At 44.5% G+C, this 23964-nt stretch overlaps 1 protein-coding gene across 2 annotated transcripts in view; it reads left to right on the top strand.

Annotated features, from left to right (window-relative positions):
* Nucleotides 1-23964, top strand: part of MID2 (midline 2) — a 205449-nt gene that overhangs the window by 155383 nt on the left and 26102 nt on the right. For both annotated transcript variants that reach the window (XM_081964109.1, XM_081964108.1), the window contains exons 4-7: nt 8675-8782; nt 15630-15778; nt 18824-18951; nt 20323-20466. In XM_081964109.1, the coding sequence (XP_081820235.1) occupies nt 8675-8782; nt 15630-15778; nt 18824-18951; nt 20323-20466 (529 nt within the window). The remainder of the gene's footprint in view (nt 1-8674; nt 8783-15629; nt 15779-18823; nt 18952-20322; nt 20467-23964) is intronic.

The following is a 23964-nucleotide window of genomic DNA, read 5'->3' as shown; positions in this document are numbered from 1 at the left end:
CCAGAGAAGGAATAATGGATGGAAACCGATCAGGGATAGATTCAACCTGGAAATAAGGAGACATTTTCTGACAGTGAGAACAATCCACCCATGGAACGGAAGTTGACTTCAGAAGTTGTGGGAGCTTCATCCCTGGAGGCTTTCAAGAAGAGACTGGACTGCCAACTGTCAGACATGGTGTAGGGTCTGCTGCTTGAGCAGGGGGCTGGACTAGAAGACCTCCAAGATTCCTTCCAATTCTGTTAACCTGTTAAAACATCAATTTCCACCTTGTTTCTTCCCTTCTAAAGAATGGCCCATTTGCTCCTCAAACCTCGCAGTGTCTTCCGTTCTCCAGTTGAATGCCTTTCACCCCATTTCATCTTCTGCTTTCAGATCCCTTCTGCAAGGTTAATCTTGCATTTGGGGAGGCATCCGTTCCGTAGATCCAAGGGTCGTGGCCTATGAAATGCCAGTGAAAGTGGTACATTCCTTTCATTTCCTGATCAAAAGCAAGGCAGATGAAAGGGATCAAAGGTGCACTTTCGTCCCCAACCTCTGTGTGAAAGTCTTTCACTCTAACTGCCTCTTGGCTTTTAGCTGCGTTTCTGAAAGACCTTTTCCCCTGGGAGACTGGATTTGGTCCAGGGGATCAAAGAAATGAGCAGACGTGATGCCAGTGAGGACTTAAATCATCAAGAGTTTGATGTTTTCAAAACTATCATTTGGGGGGTAGTGTTTATGTGTGGATTTTCCAGGCAGTTGTTCGAAACAAAAAAGGATGGCTCTTTGGTCTCCAGATGTTCTGTGAAGTTCTCTCTACAAAGGGATCCTGTTTGGTAATATGTTGTTGTTGTTGTCAGTTGCGAAGTTGTGTCTGACCCATCGCGACCCCATGGACAATGTTCCTCCAGGCCTTCCTGTCCTCTACCATCCTCTGGAGTCCATTTAAGCTCACGCCTTCTGCTTTGGTGACTCCATCCAGCCACCTCATTCTCTGTCATCCCTTTCTTCTTTTGCCCTCAATCTTTCCCAGCATGAGGCTCTTCTCCAGTGAGTCCTTCCTTCCTCATCAGGTGGCCAAAGTCTTTGAGTTTCCTCTTCAGGATCTGGGCTTCTAAAGAGCAGTCAGGGTTGATCTCCTCTAGGACTCACCGGTTGGATTGCCTTGCAGTCCAAGAGTCTCAGTGCAGGAGTCTTCTCCAGAACCAGAGTTCAAAGGTCTCCGTTCTTTGGCGCTCAGCTTTTCTTCCTTTGGTGTATATAGAGATCAATAGGCAAGCATGCTGTGCTAATTAAAACCAACACAAGGAAAAGTAATCCAATCTCTCTCTCTCTCTCTCTCTCTCTCTCTCTCTCTCTCTCTGTGTGTGTGTGTGTGTGTGTGTGTGTCTGTCTGTCTGTCTGTCTGTATTTCTGTGTTTCTTCCTAAGAATCATTACCACTAATCATTTTAAAACATTTTTTAGAAATGCCTAAGTCACTGCAAATTTTATCTGGACTAGACTACATCTTCCTTGCTTCAGTTTTAATTATATATATGGGGGGTGGAGAGATGATAGATAGATGACAGACAGACAGACACAGTAGATAGATAGATAGATAGATAGATAGATAGATAGATAGATAGATAGATAGATAGATAGATAGATATGACAGATAGATGAGAGAGAGAAGTGGGGGAGAAAGAGAGAGAGATTATAGACAGACAGACAGACAATCAGACAGAAAGAAAGACTGAAAGACAGACCAGGCAAAAGAAGAAAGAAGAGGCAATGCCTCAAAATGCCAGGAGGAAAATGTTTTTTTTTTTAAATGAAGTACTGAAATTGGGTCAGCCTTTGAGGGAATTCTATTTCCATCTGTTGGATTGCAATTTCTGCATCTTTGTGGTTTTAATTACAGGATGGGTGGGTGGGGGAAATCACCCATACAATTTCTTGACGCTAACCTGTACCAAAGGCTGCTGCTTCTCATCTCTGCAGCCATTTTGCACAGACGTTAAGACGGGGGGGGCAGAACCGGATTCACCGAGAAAGGCTCGAGCAAGGCCCGTTTCTAATGTTGAAAAACCAAAACGGCAAAAGAAACAGAGCTATGGATGTCGCCCTCTTGTTCAGAAAACCTTCACCTGCTTTCCAAGTTTGCGACGCCATCCAGTAATGCTTTTCTGACCTAGGATTCCTGATACAGTAAAAAGCACACACTTAGTCCCCCAAACCCTGTTTTCTTTTCAATGGCTGTGAATTATGTTCATTCACAGCCTGTGATGAGTCACAAATAGTTTGCAAAGAGTCTGGCAGAAGTCTGCCAAAGTCTTTCGGGATAAGGCTGATAAGCACCCACCTTTATGTCCCTTGAAATGCTGCCAAAGACGTAATTGGCAATTAGCTTTGCAAGGAAGGCGCCACACCGAGCACTGAGTCGAAACAGAGCTTCGGACTTTAAACCGACCAGAACAAACAAAGTTGCTTCCTGCAAAGGCTCACATGCCTTTGATCCTCCTTTATGTCTTATGTGAGGGGCCAATCATCTCCAAGCTTTACCCCCCCGAGTCACCCCTTTTGTCTTAACTGTTATTACCTTCTGGCAGCTCTGTGCATGCACACATTGGGAACAGGCTCCCCCTGTTCCTCTGCTTCATTGATGTCTGACTCTGGAGGCTCCGGAGGAAGCACATAACTCCCAGATGGCTCTGGCCCCCTCTCTGCCTCCGACGCAGAGCCCTCATCCGAGCCTTCCCCAGACTCCAGGATTGGTCCATGTTGTTCCCCAACCTCCTCACTGTCCGACTCTGCTGCCAGCTCCGCAGCCTGACAGTGGACCACAACACAACAATGAGGACAGTTGCCTGCCTGCCTGCCTGCCTGCCTGGGCCATTGCCTTTCTGCACTTTCTATTAATTTTGCCCTTCGAGAGCTCCTAGAGTTTAACCAGAGACATTGTTGGGATTTAACTGCAGATTTGCACAGCCCTGAACCTGCCAACTTGTCATGCGTAGGGTGGCAGCTGCTTTTTACAGCCTCCTCTCCTTTTGAAGTCGAAGAGCTATATTTGCCTTGAAGTTGCCTTGTCTGTCCTAACATTATTATTGGTAATTGAGGTTCATCTCTCGGCTGAGGCTCTTAGATCAAAGCAGGCATCTCTCCAGCTCTTAGGCTCCTTGCAATTTATTTCTTTCGGTAGGGCAAGATAGATTGATTCCTTTGTGCGCTCCTTTGCTAACCCAGACAGACAGAGACACGCACCTGTGCATGCGCCTCTCCTCCCTGAGCTGAAGCAACATCGCCATGCCCTTTGCTTTAATCCCTTGGGATCAGTTCTTGGAACCTTGAGCTCTTCAACAGAAGCTGATCTGAATAGATGAAAACTGAACTGTGCAACAGACAGCCAACTTTACGTATTTATGAAGATGAGTTATTTAGTTGCAGCAGCTTGATTAAAGGTAAAGGTTCCCCTTGCGCATATGTGCTGGTTGTTCCTGACTAGGCGGCAGCGCTCATCTCTGTTTTGAAGCCAAAGATCCAGCGCTGTCCAAAGACGTCTCTGTGGTCATGTGGCCAGCATGACTAAACGCCAAAGGCGCATGGAACGCTGTTACCTTCCAAGAATGGAGGCCTTTGAATTCTGGTGCTGGAGAAGACTCCTGAGAGTCCCTTGGACTGCAAGGTGATCCAACCGGTCAGTCCTAGAGGAGATCAACCCTGACTGCTCTTCAGAAGGCCAGATTCTTTTTTTAAAAAACAATTTTATTTATTTATTTTATTTTATTTTTGAACAAAGACAAACAAACATAAAAATAAAAAACCCATCTTCCATTACAAATTGTAGAAAGTGTCTCAGTTGGTTACAGTATTTCCATGCATCTCTTCCATAGTCATCACCTGCTTTTCATATCAAATCACATCTTTTAAATTCACATGTATTCATGTATATCACGATTATTATATCTCAACCTTAATTTGACTATAATTGTTTTTACATCCTTTTATATATAATATTCAAAATCTAGAATAGGATTACATGAGAACGTTCTATTAAATCATCCTAAAATCGTCCAATCGCAATACATCTTTATAACATATTCTAGGTAAAGCTTTTAAACCCCCTCTCATATTCTCCCTGTGTTGTTTATATAAAATTTCAAATTATCAAACTAATATATCTATATGTATTGTTATCATTATTAATCATTATTTAACTATAGCTATTGTCACTTCATTTTAGACATACTACTAGTAAACTAAATTTAGCTTAGTTTTTATTATACATTTTCATTGCATCAACCTGTGTCTTTCCAGTAATAGTGCAGTCTTATATCTCTTGCCATTTGTAGCATTAATATTCTAGTTGCTTTCTTAATAAATCTTGTATGAACTTCTCTTGGCAACATGTTGTTCCCTTCGTATCTCATAAAAGCTCGAAACCCAACATCTGCTCGTTCCATCAGCTTATCTTTTATTATCACTTGTGCTTCTGTCAAGATTTCTCTCCTTATCTCCGTCAATTTTTCTCTCTTTTCTTCTTCTGTGCTTTGAAGTCTGGGGTAGAGTTCCAATCCATCTATCTCCCCTTTCCATATTCCGCTCTTGCCATTACCAACCACACTCACTTTGTTGTCAGTATCCACAGTTTTCTTATCTCTTTGCTCATCTTTTTCTTCCATTTTTTGAACTCTGTCCTCCACATTCTTCATTTGATAAACATCCTCGGTTTTTCCATCAATTTTTTTTTGTTTTGTATTCCATATTCTCCAATCTCCTTTCAATTCTCTCTGTCACAACTAATAGATTTTGAATTTCAAACATAATCATTTGCAATGTTACAGTTTCTTTTTCCTGCTGCGCCATTCTTCCAATTTTGCAGGCACTGCCACCATAGGATTCAAGGCTATTTTAATAAACTTCAAACAAGTTCATTTATTATCAATTATCTACTCACAATTGCATACTTTTGAGCTTCTAGGTGGTCAGGAGCTGAGGCAAGAACAAGAACTCACACCATCCTGTGGGTCTCGAACCTGAACTGTCAGCATTCCAGCTGACAAGCTAAGTGTCTTTAACTGCTGAGCCATTGCGCCCCCTTCTTGAGACAAGAGTAGAATCCCAATACCATTGGCTGCATAGTTCTTAACCAGACTGCCTGCTAAAATATCCAGCAGGACCTTGCTTTCATTCCACTATGCTCAGCAATTCCTGTGCTTCAGTTTTTTTTCCACTCCTTAAGTGCAGGCGTTCATAGAGGTATCTTTTCTTTCTCCACGCCAATCTCTTTAACTTTCCCCCTTCCCTCCTCCCACACCAGATGCCTCTGGTTAGACCCGGAACCCCCGTAATGGTCACGTCAAATGGGATTTGCAATTTTCTTTTCAATTGGGAAGCTTCAGAATTCTCCCTTCGGGGTTGCAGTTTTCCACTTCATTTGCAGGTTTTAAGCTCTGTCGATTGCCCCTTCTAGCACAGCTGAAGAAAATGCATTTCTCCCCCCCCCTCCTATTTTAGCGAGCTTCCATCTAGCCAGGCTTCAAAGGAAAAAAGAGTGAAATGATGCAGCAGGAAAGGGTTTTAACATTAAGGAGACATTCTAGCATCTCTTCATCGCTGCCTTGGACGGATCACGCCCTCTTAGCAATGCTAGAAATTCCGACACTCAACTGGCCTTGTGGAGGAAAAAAAAATCAGCAATGGCAGAGCTGAAGAGTTAATGTGCAATTTCCCCCCCTCATCTATTTGCTTCCCCACTTTTCCCGAGTACTGTATTTTTCGGAGTATAAGACGCACCTTTCCCCCCCACCACCACCAAAGAGGGTGAAAATCTGGGTGCGTCTTATACACTGAATACAGCATTTTTGGCCTCCTGAAACCCCACCCGCTTTGCAAAAATGGACATGCAGAAGGGTTTGGAGGCTTGCAAAGTGCTCCTGGGAGTTGGGGTGGGTAAAAATGAGTGAATAATGGGTCATTTTTGCTTGTTTTTACCCCCTCCCAGCCCCCAGGAGCACTCTACCAGCCCCCCAAAGCTCTGCATGTCCCCCCTTTCTTTTGCAAAAAATGAAGCGTGCAGAGGGTTTGGGAGTCCTGCAGAGTGCAAAAACTTTTTTTTTATTTGCCTCCTCAAAATCGTGGTGCGTCTTATACACCGGTACGTCTTATAGCCCCCAAAATATGGTAGTTAATTGTGCACCGTATAGGAGGATTTCCTGCAATGCAAAACATTAACATTTTCTAAATGTTAGCATTTTCTAATTTTGACGGAGCCCCCATGAAAAGAGACAGAACAGCCTCTTTTTTTGTCTCCTCTGATCTTCCTTCCTCCCCAGAGGCTGCCTTTTTGTATTGGGGAGGGGAAAAATTGAATGGATTAAAGGTGTCCATTTTTAATGACATGGCATGTGGTGCCAGTGACTCATGGATGGAAAATGTCTCCTGTGTTAAACATCCTTCCATCCGTTGGCTTCAAACGACTTGCGGATGCCAGGGAGACGAGCATGGCAATACAAAACAAATCAACTTGCACGCGGATTGTATAAAGAAACATGGAGCTCTTCCATTCTGCGTGCATTGTGATGTTTGAAGGGGGAACAGTCATGAAACTTTGAATCCAGACAACATTTTTGGTTTTGGTGAAAGGCGCTGAGCTTGTGTTGGAATTCATTGTACGAATGTATTTCTATGCAACAACTACAGCAGTATTCAGCCATTAGATGGCAGTATTTACAAGTTTGCATCTATGGTATACACTCTATGCTCTTTTGTTCTAAGTAGAGTTTCCTGACTCAGTTAATATAGTTGAGCAGTAAAGCACATGGTGACTGTACTGTTTCTTTGCTTTGTGGTGCTATATATAAACAGAATTTCTAATAGTTTGTCAGTTGAAAAGCTGACAGTCTTGGTTTGAGACCCACTTGATGGCATGGGCTCCTGTTCCTGCCATACCTCCTGCCCACCTAGCATTTCAAAAGCATGCAAATACGAGCAGATAAATAGGTACCACTTCAGTGGCAAGGTAACCACATTTCATGCTCTTCGGCATACAGTCATGCTGGCCACATGACCACAGAAGTGTCTTTGGACAATACTGACTCCCTTGGCTAAGAAACTGAGACGAGCATCACCTCCTAGAATTGGACACCAATGGACAGGGGAAAACTTCCCCTTTTCAGTTGTCAGGACACAATAGAGGATGGAAGCCAACATTGCTAAAAACCCATCGTAAAATTGGCAAGATAAGAATTGCTCTGAGCATGTTTTAATAATCTGCAAATCTGAAGACAGGCACTGATGTGTACTTTGGGTGTTCTCTGAGGAATTCACCATGATGTAGACTTAAATCACAAGCATGCATATGCACCCACAATCCCAAAGCCCTCTTTTTAAATTTTACCGAAAAGCTTTTTTGTGTAACTCATGTCTTTTTTCCACCCAGCCGATGCTTGGCTTTTGATGAGTAGACCAATGAGAAATAATCACTGTGGGGGAAATGACATATGAGGCAGGAATGTATGGTGTGTGTTGGTAATGGAGCACCATTTTTCAAAATGAAAAGTAGTCTCAGGAGACAGCAGGGAGAGCAGGAAAGCTACAGGAAAGGAAGGGGATGCTTGTCCCTTTTCCCCAAGGGCTGTTTCAATTCTCAAAATCTGCCTGCCACCCCACAGATACATCCTGAGCCTCACTTGGAATAGAAATCAAATCAAACCTTTATTGTCAATGCACAACATGTGTACAATGAAATGGAATGAGCTTCCCTTGGTACAGCCAAAGCAAAAAACAAAACAGAAAATACATCTCAAAACAGAAATGTCTCTAGGTAAATAAAGTGGCCGACAAAGGACAGTTAAGAATTCCACTTCTGGAGAACAGTGTGTATAAGTAACTCTACTGTTAGTACACCAGGCATTATGTGTGTAAATACAAATCCTCCGCCTTTGCTTGTGTTGGAGTTGCTGTTTCGGTCAAAGCGGTGTGGGGTGCAGGTAGCTAGCTCCACTAACACATTCAGTATAAGTGGATAAAGCCAGGTCTCCATGATAATCTTCATGGCGCAGTCGTGAATGAGCTTATTTGCCACCATCAATAGCTCAAGTTAGGGTGGGAGAGAGAGGGAGAGAGAGAGGGAGGGAGAGAGAGACTGGCTCAAAGTTGCCAGAATAGTTTTCATTCCTGGGGTGGCTGGCCAATCTCTTCTTAAAAACCTCCAGTCTTGGAGTACCCACAACTTCTGAAGCCAAGTTGTTCCACTCACAATCTCTTGGTGATTGGCACAAAGAGTTGGCTTTCATGCCTAAGGCAGGACTAGAACCCCCTGTCTCCTGGTGATTGGCCCAAAGATCACCCAGCTGGTTTTCATGGCTAAAGTGGGGCTAGAACTCTCTGTCTCCTGGTGAAAGTCAGAGAGTTGGCTTTCATGCCTAAAGCAGGACTAGAATTCTCTGTCTCCTGGTAATTGGTTCAAAGTCACCCAGCTGGTTTTCATGGCTAAAGGGGGGCTAGAACTCTCTGGTAATTGGTTCAAATTCAGCTGGTTTTCATGGATAAAGTGGGACTAGTCTCCTGCTCCCTGTCTCCCGATTTCTAACCTACTGCCTTAACCAGCAGACCAAACTCTTGTAGTGTTTGCTGTAGACATGGCATAGTTCTTACTCTGCTCCATTCTTACCTGTTCCTCCTTCCTTTCCATTCTCTCTCCTCTTTAGGTAAACACAGCCATGCATGAGGCCAAACTGATGGAGGAATGCGATAAGTTAGTGGACATTATCCGCCAGCGCAAGCAAGTGATCGCTGTCAAGATCAAAGAGACGAAGGTAGGACGGCGATGCTGTTAAGAGACGAGTGGGTTGGAGTGGTTAACAGAAGATGCTGATTGAGTGGGAAGTCCACTTTAGGGCTAGCTTTGAGTGTTCTCTTTAGGCCATCCATTCTGTTGTGGTGGTAGAACCTCAGTGTCCTATGTGGCTGGAAAACTAGCTCCCTTTATGAGTTTATAGACTATTTTCCTGAAGTTCAACTCTTCCATTGTCCAATTGTTTGGTTTCAAAATGCAGTGAAACAATAAGAGCAGTAGCACTTAGACTTATATGCATCTTACTGCCCTCTCTAAGGGGTTTACAAAGTTAGCTTACTGCTCCCAACAATCTGGGTTCTCATTTTATTGACCTTGGAAGGATGGAAGTCTGAGTCAACCTTGAGCCGCTGAGGATCGAACCGCTGGCAGTCGGCAGAATTAGCCTGCAATACTGCATTCTAACCACTGTGCCACCCCAGCTCTTAATACTTAATAAGTATCATGGTCAGATTCCCCAAACCGGCCACCACAGAAATATATTCCCTAAACAAATACCATGATCAACTTAATATTCATGAACGGTTCATAAACTACCAACTTAATATTCATGAACTTAGCCATCGGAGAAAAGTTAGCAGTCCCTTCAGTGACCAAGTTGGCCTAACAATAAAGGAACAGCGTGCCGAGACTGTCAGTTTTCAAATGAAATGAACTGGGCATTACACATTTCTCGGCCTTGGGAGTCAGGCAGGGAAACATGGCTAGGTGATTGTTACTTCTGTCCTGTGAATTGCAGCTGCTCCTGGATGGGCTCCAGCAAGGTCTTTGATTGCTTGAAATTCCCAAGAGTTGTTTGAAATTAAAATTATTCATTCGAATCTTAGAAAGTAGACGACCGGTGGAAGAGGGACCTCAGTGCTTCTGGACAGAATACAGTGTTGTCCAGGAGTGGGAATGAAAATGTTTAGCAACCAGTTCTCCACCCGGTTGCTGGGTGGGCTAGGCCATAGGGAGCATGGCCTACTCGGCCTCCTGCATCACGGCTGGGGGAGGGGCGTTTTCACCTTCCCCAGACTCCGAGGCTTTCCTTGAGCCTCCGGAAGGGGGAGTATGCCCAGAGTTTCCACGCGGGTCCTGCACTTACCTGGCATGATGAATGGGCTGTGTGGCAACTCCTGGAGGGGTCGGGGTGGTTTGGAAGGGGCCAGCTAGCTCTTCCAACTACCGGTTCGGCGAACCAGATGCAAAATTAACATCTGGTTCACCCGAACTGGTCTCAACTGGCTGAATCCCACCCTTGGTGTTCTCCAATTCCCTGGAAGGCTGACAAAGCTAACATGAATCATATTAAGTGATCACCTGCCCAAAAACAAACAAGGGAAGACAGCTAGCCATTCTGATTTCAGGACTGATTTCCCCCCCCCTCCCCCATTGATGGAGAATGTTTTTAGCAAAATTGTTTTCAAAGCTCTGGATTTCTACAAGTATCCGGGCAGTGTTTCTGCCATCTTACCCTTGGCATCAAGGGAGGGTACGGGAGGGAAACTTGAAAACCAGGGTCAAAGTGTTTTGTCTTGGTTTCAGGAGGAATAATAAACCTTTTGGTTTGAGATGTCAAATGTTTTTATTGTTCGATTGGGTCATGGTTAAGCACACACGGGCTTAACGGTAACAACAGCTCTTTATTAAGTACAAGTGAGAACAATCCAGTGAAAGTTGACTCTGACAGCAGCCCTTTAGTAGGGACCCTTCAGACCCTTCGACCAATAGGATTAAACCTCTGTTCCCGCCGGAGCAGAGGACCTTGGTGGAAACCACTGAAGTTAGAGCAAGTATCTAACATTTATGGTTTATGAAATCGGATGTTTCTCAGAACAGAACAGAATAACAGAGTTGGAAGGGGCCTTGGTGGAACAACTTGCCTCCAGAAGTTGTGAATGCTCCAACACTGGAAATTTTTAAGAAGAGATTGGACAACCGTTTGACTGAAATGGTGTAGGATTTCCTGCCTGAGCTGGGGGTTGGACTAGAAGACCTGTTATTCTATTCTAGACGGTCAGCTTTTATTGCCCAGAAGGTCTTCTAGTCCAGCCCCCTGCTCAAGCAGTAGACCCTATTTATCATTTTAGACAAGTCCAGACTCTTCTTAAAAGACTCCACTGATGGAGCATCCATAACTTCTCTCGAGGCAAATCCTTCCACTGATAAACTGTTCTAACTGTCAGGAAATTTCAATTTTAGTTCTAGGTGGCTTCTCTCCTTGACTGCTTTCCATCCATTGCTTTCTCCAGAAAGGATAAGGCAGTGTGCTTCCTTGAGGACTTCCTCCTTGCAGGATTTGACCAAAGCAGCATTTTTAAGGTGCTGGGGTATGTGTGTGGGGTGCTTAAAATCTGCTTGACATTTTACCATGCTCCTCCCACCAAGTATTGGTAGCGCCTTCTCCTCCTGATTTCCCCTCCCCCTCCACCCTTTCTGTCTCCGGATCCTCTTCTTGATGAGTTTGGGCATAAATGAACCATCCATCAACCCATTAAATCTCAGCAGGAGTGTCATTTCCTTGTGCAAACAGCTGTTTGAAGCCTGGCCTGCCTGCTGTTTGCTGGAATGAGCCCCTTTCTTTTGCCTAGCATTGGCGGTGACATTTTCCGGTAATGAAGAAGGAAGGTGAGCAGGGAAAGATTGGCAGGAATGGGGGCTACCTGCAGATTTTGGCAGGGTGGCAAAAAAAGGAGGCTGCTAATTGTTCTGCACAGCTGCAGTGTACTTAACTTCCTGCGGGAGAAACTCAAAACATATATCCAAGATATCCATTTCTTAGGAGAGCAAAGCCTCTGCTAGGATGGACTGGAAGACCTTGGAGGTCTTCCAGTCCATCCTCTACTCAAGCAGGATCCTCTATACCTGCGATGGCGAACCTTTTTTGGCTCGGTTGCCATAAGTGGGGGGAGCACAAGGGGGTCGTGTGAGGGTGTGCTGCACCCATAATGCAATGCACTCCCCCCCCGCCAGTGCGCATGCGCACACCACAGGCGCTCCCCCCATTTTTACATGCTTTTTTCGCCCTCCCCAGGCTCCAGAGGAGCGCTCAAAACAATCCTCCGAGCAAACCGGAAGTCCGTTCCCGAACTTCCGGTTTGCCCGTAGGGCTGTTTTTTTGTGCTCTGGAGGCTTCATGGAAGCTCATGAAACCTCTGGAGGGCCTCGGGGGGGGGGGGTGGAGGCTCTTTTCACCCTCCCCAGGCTCCTATAAAACCTCTGGAGCCTGGGGAGGGTGAAAAATGGCTTTTAAAAAGGGTGAACTCAGCTGGCCAGCGCACGCATGCCCGCTGGCCAGCTGACAGCGCAGCGCCTCACGTGCCCTGACAAATGGCTCCGCGTGCCACCTGTTGCACGCGTGCCATAGGTTCGCCATCACTGCTCTATACCCTTTCAGACAAATGTCCAGTCTCTTCTTAGAAATCTCTACCGTTGGAGTACCTACAACATCTACTTGCCTTTAAAGATGACCACAGTCTGATTGTTTCCATCAGATGGCAATTTTTGCTTAAAACAGAAAAAGAAGAACCAACTAATAATGCGGACATTTGTAATTGGGTATGTCTAGTTTAATGAAAAGGAGGGCTAGGGGTGACATGATAGCAGTCTTCCAATATCTCAGGGGCTGCCACAAAGAAGAGGGAGTCAAGCTATTCTCCAAAGCACCGGAGGGCAGGAGAAGAAGCAATGGGTGGAAACTAATCAAGGAGAGAAGCAACCTGGAATTAAGGAGATATTTCCTGACAGTGAGAACAATTAATCAATGGAACAAATTGCCTCCAGAAACTGTGAATGCTCCAACACTGGAAGTTTTAAAGAAGATATTGGACAACCATTTGTCTGAAATGGTTTTAGGGTTTCCTGCCAGAGCAGGGGTGGGGGTGGGGGTGGACTAGAAGACCTCCAAGGTCCCTTCCAACTCTGTTATTCTGTATTCTGTTTTTACATCTTTTTTTTTCTTGGCTAAAAAACGAAACAGGGTTGTGTAAGATATGCTTGCCATCATATTCGGTGTGCTGCTTTCTTTGAATGTTTGCCATTTTATCTTTGATAAAATCTACTGCGTTTTATTTCTCCTCTCGTTAATGGTATTGTGACAATATAGCTGACAGCTTTTTAAAAAATTATGCTATTTGTGCCTTCCCGGGCATATCCTTTTTCTGGGGATGCCTTCTTTCCTATATCAGCTCTCACTGATTTTCTCAGTGACAGTTCCTTGCATGTAAGCAAGAGACCTTTTTATGCTGGAGGGAACTTTAAGGTGGGATTAGGTGAGGGTGGGATGTAGAAAAAAAACATGTATTGGAGCTGGAGAGAGAGAGAGAGAGAGAGAGGAGAGAGAGAGAGAGGAAAGAGTGGAGAGAGAGGAAGAGAAAGAAGAGAGAGAAGAGGGAGAGAAACAGAGAGACAGAGCAGAGAGAGAAGAAAGAGAGAGAAAAGAATGCAAGAGTATATAAAAAACAAAACCAAGCAATGCACGCATACACACACACACACACACACACACACACGCACAAACGTTTGAGCAGAGCAAAGGTAAAGGTTCCAGGGGGAGTAGGAATGGAGTTGAGGCTGCCATTGGGGCAAGGGTTAATTGCGCCTTCTTTGAGGGAAGTGACAGGCAGCCACAGAGAGAGAGAGATGCTGGCGCATTTTCAGCCGTGGGCGTGGGTCTCTTCCACTTTCCCATCACTTGTCAGAGAGGGGCTCAGACTGACAGCCTGCTCTTGGCAGGTACTTCAACTCTGATTTAGAAGCTGACAAGGAAGTGTTTGGAGAGCTGCTGTCATGTTGTCCGGTTCCCTGCAAAGCATAGAAATAATCCAATAATCTTTGGGAAGGCATCGGGTTGAGCCTTGTACGCAGGGTGCATTTCTCTCTCTGGAAGGGGCAGCTGTGATAAAGCAACAACCTTCCACACACAAACTCTTTCATTCCCATTGCACCAGAGATGGGATAAAACAATGTCATCATGTAGTCTTTGTATAATGTAATGTGGAATGCTCGTACACTGTTCCTTTGGGCTCCAATGATTCTGGGGGAGCCATGGAACATAGAATAATGGAGGAAGGGACCTTGGAGGTCATCTAGTCCAACCCCCTGCTCAAGCAGGGGACCCTATGTCATTCCAGACAAATGGTTGTCCAGTCTCTTTTTGAAAGAAATGGAGCACCCACAACTTCTCAAGGGAAGCTATTCCATTGGTTGATTGCTCTCACCGTTAAGAAATTTCTCCTTCTAAGTTCTAAGTTGCTTCCCTCCTTGGGTAGAGTAGAGTAGAGTAGAGTAGAGTAGAGTAGAATACAATAGAATAGAAAGAGTAGAGTAGAGTAGAATAGAATAGAAAGAGTAGAGTAGAGTAGAGTAGAGTAGAGTAGAATTGAATAGAATAGAATAGAATAGAATAGAAAGAGTAGAGTAGAGTAGAGTAGAGTAGAGTAGAGTAGAGTAGAATAGAATAGAATAGAATAGAATAGAATAGAATAGAATAGAAAGAGTAGAGTAGAGTAGAGTAGAATAGAATAGAATAGAAAGAGTAGAGTAGAGTAGAGTAGAATAGAATAGAAAGAGTAGAGTAGAGTAGAGTAGAGTAGAATAGAATAGAATAGAATAGAATAGAAAGAGTAGAGTAGAGTAGAGTAGAGTAGAATAGAATAGAATAGAAAGAGTAGAGTAGAGTAGAGTAGAATAGAAAGAGTAGAGTAGAGTAGAGTAGAGTAGAATAGAATAGAAAGAGTAGAATAGAATAGAAAGAGTAGAGTAGAGTAGAATAGAATAGAAAGAGTAGAGTAGAGTAGAATAGAATAGAAAGAGTAGAGTAGAGTAGAGTAGAATAGAATAGAATAGAAAGAGTAGAGTAGAGTAGAGTAGAGTAGAATAGAAAGAGTAGAGTAGAGTAGAGTAGAGTAGAATAGAATAGAAAGAGTAGAGTAGAGTAGAGTAGAGTAGAGTAGAATAGAATAGAATAGAATAGAATAGAAAGAGTAGAGTAGAGTAGAATAGAATAGAAAGAGTAGAGTAGAGTAGAATAGAATAGAATAGAATAGAAAGAGTAGAGTAGAGTAGAGTAGAGTAGAATAGAATAGAATAGAATAGAATAGAAAGAGTAGAATAGAATAGAAAGAGTAGAGCAGAGTAGAATAGAATAGAATAGAATAGAATAGAATAGAATAGAATAAAGCAGAGCTGGAAGGGAACTTGGAGGTCTTCTAGTCCAGCTCAAGCAGGAAAAAACCTATACTATTTCACATGTGGCTGTCTACTCACTTGAGTGTTCAATGCTCCCGAGTTGCTTGACCATCAAATTAGTGCAAGAAAATCATATGCCATCATCCGCAAGTGTTTCTTTAAAATCCCCTTTGTCCCTCCAAAAGAAAATTTGGAATTGAGAAAACGGTAGTAGTTTAAAAAAAACAAAACAAAATGGGAGAACGTCCCTTTCTGGGGCTAGCTAAACAGGACAGAGAGTGGAAATGTTTCCCCGAATTCATTATGGAAGCTGCTAATCATTCTGCCGGCTTCTAAGCACATACAGTATTATCCTGCAGTCGGAAAGTCTGGTCCCCCGTTGAGAAGGTCCCTCCCTGCCTGTAGTTGCTGCAACACTTCCTTTCCCAGTATTGAGCTGGCAGCAAGATCACCCTGCAGGATCTGGCTTCCCATCAGCTTTCTTTCATCTGCTGGTCGTTCATCCTCTCCTTTCGCTCCCCTGTCCCTTAATTTTAAAGCATTGATGTCTTGGACACCTTGCTGTTTCTTCCAGATACGATGGGTGCTAATGAGATTCCGGTTGTTGCTGTAGCATCCTCTATTTTCCTTCCCCAAAGGTGATGAAGTTGAGGAAGTTAGCCCAGCAGGTAGCCAACTGCCGGCAGTGCCTGGAGCGATCCACGGTCCTCATCAACCAAGCGGAACACATCTTGAAAGAGAGCGACCACGCCCGGTTCCTGCAAACAGCGAAGAATGTGGCAGAAAGGTACCACTCCAAAGACAAAGGGTGGGTGGGACAGATGTTGTTTTGGTAAGAGTTCTGAGGGACCCCTCCCCAGCTGCTGTCTTCCCAAGAGACCCCCATTCCAAGTTTGGTAAGTTCCCGAATGTGTTTGGAGGACTCTCGGTCATCCAGGTCACGGTTGTCCCAAAGGTGCTTTTTTCAAGCGGCAACTGGACTTTCTTTGAAGACGTTTCGCTTCTCACCCAATGAAGCTTCTTCAGCTCCGACTGGATGGTGGGGAAGGGAAGGATTTATATTCCTTGCAGACCGCTGGTCCTTTGCATCCTTTTCGAGGGCCGTTGAGGCCACTTGGAGGTTGATCTGTGTCCTCGGGGTCACCTGAGTAGCGCTACCTGGTTTATTTATTTTATTTTTATTTGATTTATTTTGTCAAGCATGCATACATATAAGATAACAGATAAAGGTATAAACCTGATTTTGAATACATGAAAAAGGTACAAATAAAATGGGACATTAGGACAGGGACGGTAGGCACACTGGTGCGCTTACGCATGCTCCCTTTACGGACCTCTTAGGAATGGGGTGAGGTGGAGGGTAGACAGTCTAAGATTAAAGTTATGGGGGTTTGGGGAAGAAACCACAGAGTCAGGTAGAGCATTCCAGGCGTTGACCACTCTGTTGCTGAAGTCGTATTTTCTGCAATCAAATTTGGAGCGGTTTACCTTAAGTTGTACCTGTTGTGTGCTGGTGTATTGTTGTGCTTGAAGCAGAAGTAGTCATTGACAGGTAGGACATTGTAGCAGATAATTTTATATACTACGCTTTGGTCAGAAGGCGGCATAGTTCTAAGTTGTCTAAGCCCAAAATTTCAACTCTGGTGGCATAGTCTGCCATTTTCCCCCCTCTGGAAATCCATTCCTATTTCCACACCATTCCAAGGGCGTTCATCCCAAATTGTATAGCTAAAAGTCCGTAGAGATTCTCAGTCCTCCAGGTCATGGCTGTCCCAAGGGTGTTTTTTCAAGAGGCAACTGGACTTATTGTTTTTTTCTTTGAAGATGTTTCATTTCTCATCCAAGAAGCTTCTTCAGCTCTGACTGGATGGTGGGGAATGGAAGGATTTATACTCCTTGCAGACAGCTGGTCATTTGCATTCTTTTAGGAAGTCGCTGAGGCCACTTGGAGGTTTGCCTGTGTCCTCAGTGTCACCCAAGTGGTGCAACTGGGTGTGGAGCCTTCTTGGAACTGCTGAAAGGACTGTGTTGTAGATTGTAGATAGATGATGTTGTATCCCTCCCCCTCTGTTGAGAGAGGGCAGAAAGGATCACTGGTTTGGAAAAGGGGTCAAAGAGGCCACCTATGTCAAAATTGAACAGCTCTTTTCTATCTCCAATCTGCAACACAGTCCTTTCAACAGTTCCAAGAAGGCTCCATACCCATTTGCAAAGACACAGACAAACCTCCAGGGGGCCTCAATGACCCTCTAAAAGGATGCAAATGACCAGCTGTCTGCAAGGAGTATAAATCCTTCCATTCCCCCACCATCCAGTCAGAGCTGAAGAAGCTTCTTGGATGAGAAGCGAAACGTCTTCAAAGGAAAAACAACCCAGAAAGTCCAGTTGCCTCTTGAAAAAAGCACCTTTGGGATAAGGTCCTGAAGTAGCTTGAGTAGCATCGCGACCAAGGCCGTCCTAGGAAGCTGACTTGTCATCGTGTTTGGCAGGGTCAGGGATGGTCTGCTGAAAGGCGAAAGCTCTTAATCTCATGGAACTTAACTTGCCTCCAAGTACGGCTCAAAAGCTTGAAAGAGGTTTTTCCATCTACAAGAGGAATCAGCAGGCTGCTCATCCTGCTCAGAAGTCCGTGCAAAGCTTTGGATTCTTTTCCAAACAACACAGAGATGGGTTTTTTTTTTCCTGGATGTCCACAAAAAAAATTCAGTGCATCTTGTAGATTCTAGACCTGCGATGGCGAACCTATGCACGCGTGCCACAGGTGGCATGCGGAGCCATTTCTGAGGGCACGTGAGGCATTGCCCTGTCAGCTCCAGTGCACATCTGCCCAGCTGATTTTTGGCCTTAATTTTTGGCCATTTTTCGCCCTCTGAAGCCTCCGGAGGGAGAAAAACTGCCCAACGGGCAACCTGGAAATCCGTTCCCAAACTTCCTGTTTGCATGTGAGGCCGTTTTTTGCCCTCCGCAGGCTTCAGGATGCTTTCCTGAAGGTTAGGTAGGGCGAAAAACAGCCCAACGGGGCCCACTGGAAGTTTGGGAACAAATTTCTGGGTTGCCCGTTGGACCAATTTTCTCCCTCTGGAGGCTTCAAGAGGCTTTCCTGAAGCCTGCGGAGAGCAAAAAACAGCCCAACTCACCTGCCGGAAGTCCGGAGGATCTCGCTCCATCTCCCCAAACATTGTTCATTCTCAAAAACAACCCAGCATCAAGCAACTCTTAGCCATCATGCAACGGCGTTACATAAAGATCAGGAATTAGAGGCCAGGGATGCTAGCGTGGTCTTTATAGACTGATACAGAACTTAATCATTAATTCAGTGGTACGTGGTTAATGTATTCCCACCCTCCTTTCAGGCAAGTAGCTCTTGCGGAGATGAATGATCTGTCTTTGCTGATTAGTAATATTGTCGCTGTTTTGATGTTTTTTAACTTCCACTCCTGCCGTATATTTCTTGGAGCCATTTTGGAGCTGAGCTGCATGGAAATAACAGTCATAAGTAAATAATAAATAAAGGAATGAAATAACAAACTGGAGAAGGGGGGAAGGGGTCCGAGTGCCCTCATCTAGCTTCCAGTCTTTTATCCACATTTAGGGATGTCTCCATCATCTCAATCCGGCTGGTCTCCCTCTCCCCCCCTCTCTCTTTTTTCTCTCCCCTTCCTCCCCCTCCCCTCTGCCCCCCCACCCCTCCCCCTCCCCTTTGCTACAAGAGCCTTACAGCATGGAAAGGGCTGTTTCCAGCCCTTTCATCAAACATCAAATTGCCGCCTGGGAATGACATGCAGCACCTAATGGTTAGCGATGCTCTTTTTTCTCTCTCTCTGTCTTTCAGGGTTGCCATGGCAACTGCATCCTCTCAAGTTTTGATACCCGATATCAATTTTAACGATGCCTTTGAAAACTTTGCTTTAGATTTTTCCAGAGAGAAGAAATTGCTGGAGGGCCTGGATTATCTAACAGGTTTGTGCCAATTTTGCAGTCTTAAAGGTCTTCGGTGAGTTCCTTTCCCTACCTTGCTGTTTTTGTGTGTGTGTGTGTGTGTTTTTCCATTTTTCGTTTTCGTTTTCTTTTTTCTCCAGTGCTCTGGACTTTTGTGGATAAGTAGAGGGGATGCAATTTACTTCTGTTCCATTTGTGCCTTGTAGCCTCAAGAGTAAAACCTGCTTGGTATATAAAAGTGGGATTTATTTCTGTCAGCCCGGCCCAAAAGAGAACAAGAATTGCCACGTAGGACACCAGATAGTGTTGCTTGGCTGCACCATTCACACCAGTAGGGTGTAAACGCATGGCTAGTCCTCACTTTAATGGAAATTGGGACTGGAATTTCCGTCGCTAAGCAAATGCACTTGTAAGTGGGAACGTGCCATGATCACACCATTTAGCAATGGAAATTCCAGCATTTCTGGTTGCCGTTATTAAGTGAATCACGGTGGGTCATTCAACAAGGACCTCACAAAGTGGCCATCTTCCAGCTTCCCAGCCAGCTTCTGATAAGCAAATCAATGGAGAAAGACAGGTTTGCTTACTGACTGCATGATTCTCTTAATGGCTGCAATGATTTGCTTAACAACGGGAGCAAGAAGCTTGCAAAATTGGGTGCAATTCTCTTAGCAATTGACAGCCTGGGTTCGAGACCTGAGCATTGCAAGACAGGGTGAGCTCCTGTTACTTGTCCCAGCTCCTGTCCACCTAGCAGTTCGAAAGCATTCAAATGCGAGTAGATAAATAGGTATCACTCAGCGGTGGGATTCAGCCAGTTCGCACCTATTCGGGAGAACCGGTTCTTAACTTTCTAAGAGGTTCGGAGTACCGGTTGTTGGAAGAAATCTCATTTTGGTTTTTTTCCACTTTACAGGGCTAATCCTGTAAGGAAAGCAGGAAGGAAACATTTTGGTGTTGTTTCTAGCCTAATCTTTATTGCCTTGCTTACAGAAACTGCCTCTCCGGCAGCTACATTGTAACAGCTAAGGCCAAGAGCCCATCGACCTGAGTGATGTTGAGTTGGCCATGCCCACACGGTCACATGACCAAGCCCCGTCTATCTACCTGGTCATTAGGACAGAAAACCGGTTGTTACATTATTTGAATCCCACCACTGGTATCACTTCAGTGGGAAGTGTTCTGTGCACCTCGGCTTATAGTCACGCCGGCCACATGATCATGGAAGCATCTTTGGATAATGCTGGGTCCCTTGGCTAAGAATCAGAGAGAAGCATTGCTCCCTAGAGTCGGACACAATTGGATAAGGAAACTTTTACCTTTATAGAACAAGGATGAATGGTTTCTCATGAGGAGGACAGAAAGCTGCTCACTTCTTGTTTGCTTCTACAGCACCCAACCCGCCCTCTGTCCGTGAAGAACTTTGCACCGCCTCCCACGACACCATCACTGTCCACTGGATCTCTGATGATGAGTTCAGCGTCGGCTCATATGAGCTCCAGTATACCATCTTCACCGGCCAGGCCAACTTTATCAGTAAGTCACTGTGGGTAGCCTCTTTCTTCAGCTGCTACTGGTACCATGATCGGGGTAGCCTTCTACTCAACCATGCCCATTGCTGCAGCGGCAGCTAATTTGAATGTATAGCAGTAGCAATCATCTTCTTTTAACGACCTTATAATCCCTTGTGGTGTGGAGTCTGGGCAACTGATATGGAGCTAGCAGAGTGTTTAATGGCCGGATGCCCTTCGTGTCGCCAATGCAGAGTTTTGTCCTGCAGATATATTAACATTGTGCCTAGAGAGAGAAATATCTGCCTCTACCTAGGATCAAACTCAGTAAGTCATATATATCGCCTCATAGAGCTTTATAGCTGTCTCTAAGCAGAATAGAATAGAATAGAATAGAAATGGAGTGGAGTGGAGTGGAATGGAATGGAATGGAATGGAATTCTTTCTTGGCCAAGTGTGATTGGACACACAAGGAATTTGTCTTTGGTGCAGATACTCTCAGTGTATATAGAAAGACAAGATACATAAAAAGACAAGATACATTCGTCAAGAATCATAAGGTACAGCACTTAATGATAGTCACAGGGTACAAATAAGCAATCAAATCATACTAGGAAACAAACAGTATAAATTGTAAGGATACAAGCAACAAAGTTACAATCATAAGTAGGAGGAGATGGGTGATAGGAATGATGATAAGATTAATAGTAGTGCAGACGTAGTGAATAGTTTTACAGCGTTGAGGGAATTATTTGTTTAGCAGAGTGATGGCGCTTGGGGAAAAAAACTGTCTTTGTGTCTAATTGTTCTGGTGTGCCGTGCTCTAAAGGGTCATTTTGAGGATAGGAGTTGAAGCAGATTACGTCTGTAAATATTTTAATGTGTTGCCCCCAACAATCTGGGTCCTCCTTTTACCAACTTCAGAAGGATGGAAGGCTGAGTCAACCTTGAGCTGGTCAGGGTCGAACTGCTGACAGTCAGCAGAGTTAGCCTGTGGTATTTGCATTCTAATCACTGTGGCTCTCTGGGATGCTCTGGAGGCGGCTTGCAACTTCAGATTCATCTTCTCCAGGTCTTGACCAATTAGTTGGAGAGGAAGGAATTGAGATGGCCCCAAATATTTGCTTCTCTGAAGGAAGAATTGCCAGGAATAATAAATGAATGTACTTTCCCATTTCAAATTCACTCAGGTATATCGACATCGCTGGAAATTGCTGGATGGAGAAAGTGTGTATTTGTGTTATGGGGTGGGGGATTTCCCCCGTTCTATACTCAGCAGAATGAATCTGCAAATTTGTGGCACCACTTCTGAGGGGAGCAGATTCAAATCTTGGGATTGGATGTGCTTAGAACAGGCATGTCAAAAGTCCAGCCCGGGAACCAATTTTGGCCCATTTTCAAATTTCGAGCGGCCTGCAGCCTCTTCTTCCTGTCGCTGGCATGTTTCTGTGCATGCACAGAACAGTTTTCACTAAACTGCACATCCTTAGCAATGCACGGCGGGCGCCCGCGCACGAAGCAAAGTGCCCTCTCTCGGCAAACCAATAGTAAACGGTTAGGAACCCACCACTGCATCACTTGGATGCTTCACTCATTGCTTGAGTTGCAAGACTCTGAAGTCTGGCTGGCCTTTGGACCTGCCCAAAGCCTAAGAAGATAGGTAGATGTAGAAGTCTGTCTCATCCAAAGTTAATTGGTGGTTGGGTGATTTGTGGGATGTAGAGCATGAATCCATCAAGGATCTTGGCCTTCACAGTTGTCCAAGCAAGAATTATCCACATCTCCTCAGTGCACGGTAGAGAAGGTTGATTCTCCCTCGGTCTCCCAGACAGCGGTGTGACTAATCTCTTCATCAAGCTTTCTCTGATAATCCACTGAACTCTTTCAAGGCTCTCTGAGGGAAATTTATGGATGCTTTTCTAAGAGATTTATTGGATTATTGTCCTACTTAACTACTTGGCTTTAAAAAAAAAATCTTACAACTTACTATAACGTTGTATGAGGCGTAGGAACAAACCCGGCTTGCTAGACCATAGATGCAGAGTTGAATCCATGGTGAGGCAGATGTCAGAAGTAGCTGCTTGCTCTGTGGCTACTGGATATGCTTAGATCGATTGGTAGCGGAGTTAAAAGAGGGATTAATCCAGAATCCCTACATAATCAGAAGTGGACTTAGTTTAACCCTCCCTCCCCCTGAATTCAGTTGGCCCTTATTGAACCGTTATTGCTTTTATTCTTTTGGGTCATTCCATGTCAAATGGTCTGGGGGCTCCCTAATCAACCATCACGGATTTCGGTGACATTTGGTGTGAACATGCACACGCATCTCCAATAAACATTGATAAAGTTTCCTGTTTCTCATACCTTTCCTTCCAGAGATAGAAAAAGCCAAACTTTAACCTTTTTTTTTCGAGACGCAGTCATTTTCAGCCAACTTTGCTTCAACTTATCTAGATGGAAAATGCTCATGAGATTGTTGTTATTATTTTGTTTACTAGAGCACAACAAGTTGTACAAGATGGTCAGGTTTTGTTTCTCTCAACAAAATATTGCCAAAGATATGTATGTCTCAAAGTTGCTAAAACTTCAGAAGTCATACTGTCGAAGGCTGTATTATTGGAGTGTGTGTGTGTGTGTGTCACACAAATAACTATATCTTCACAAGTGTTGCATCAGCAAATGTAACAGTTATCCTGTTTTCATTGGGGACACGTGTTCAATGACATTGGTCACACCAAATTTCATTGAAATTCGTGATGGCTGAGCGGGGCACTTTTCTGAAATCAGACACTTGACATGGAATGAACCTTTTTTATGTTGGTTTTTTTTACTGTTTGTAAGTTGCCCAGAATCACCAAGGGTGAGTGGGCAGTGGTATAAATCCTACAAACAAGCAAATAAAACTCCAAGCAGCTGCTGATCCTTTGCTTCAGAAGATTCCTGAATGTAAGCATTTTAGCAATAGTTCTGTTTGTTGTTGTTGTTGTTAGTTGCCAACTCGTGTGCGACCCATCGCGACCCCATGGACCACGTTCCTCCAGGCCTTCCTGTCCTCTACCATCCTCTGCAGTCCATTCAAGCTCTCGCCGACTGCTTCGGTGACTCCATTCAGCCACCTCCTTCTCTGCTGTCCTCTTCTTCTTTTGCCCTCTATCTTTCCCAGCATTAGGCTCTTCTCCAGTGAGTCCTTCCTTCTCACTAGGTGGCCAAAGTATTTGAGTTTCATCTTCAGGATCTGGCCTCCTAAAGAGCAGTCAGTCAGGGTTGATATCCTCTAGGATATCAAGGGACTCGCAGGAGTCTTCTCTAGCACCAGAATTCAAAGGCCTCCATTCTTTGGCACTCAGCCTTTCTTATGGTCCAACCTTCACAGCCATCCATTGCAACTGGGAAAACCATAGCCTTGACTAGACACACTTTTGTTGGCAGGGTGATGTCTCTGCTTTTTCTGTTTAATGGGACCTTTACATGTATACCTAATCTTTGGTGCCTGCCACTTCCCCACCCTGTTTATGGCAAGCAA

The sequence above is a fragment of the Natrix helvetica genome (genome assembly GCF_964273705.1).
Source record: "Natrix helvetica genome assembly, chromosome: 11".
Taxonomy (NCBI): Eukaryota; Metazoa; Chordata; class Lepidosauria; order Squamata; family Natricidae; genus Natrix; species Natrix helvetica.
This window is presented reverse-complemented; position numbering and strand designations above follow the sequence as displayed.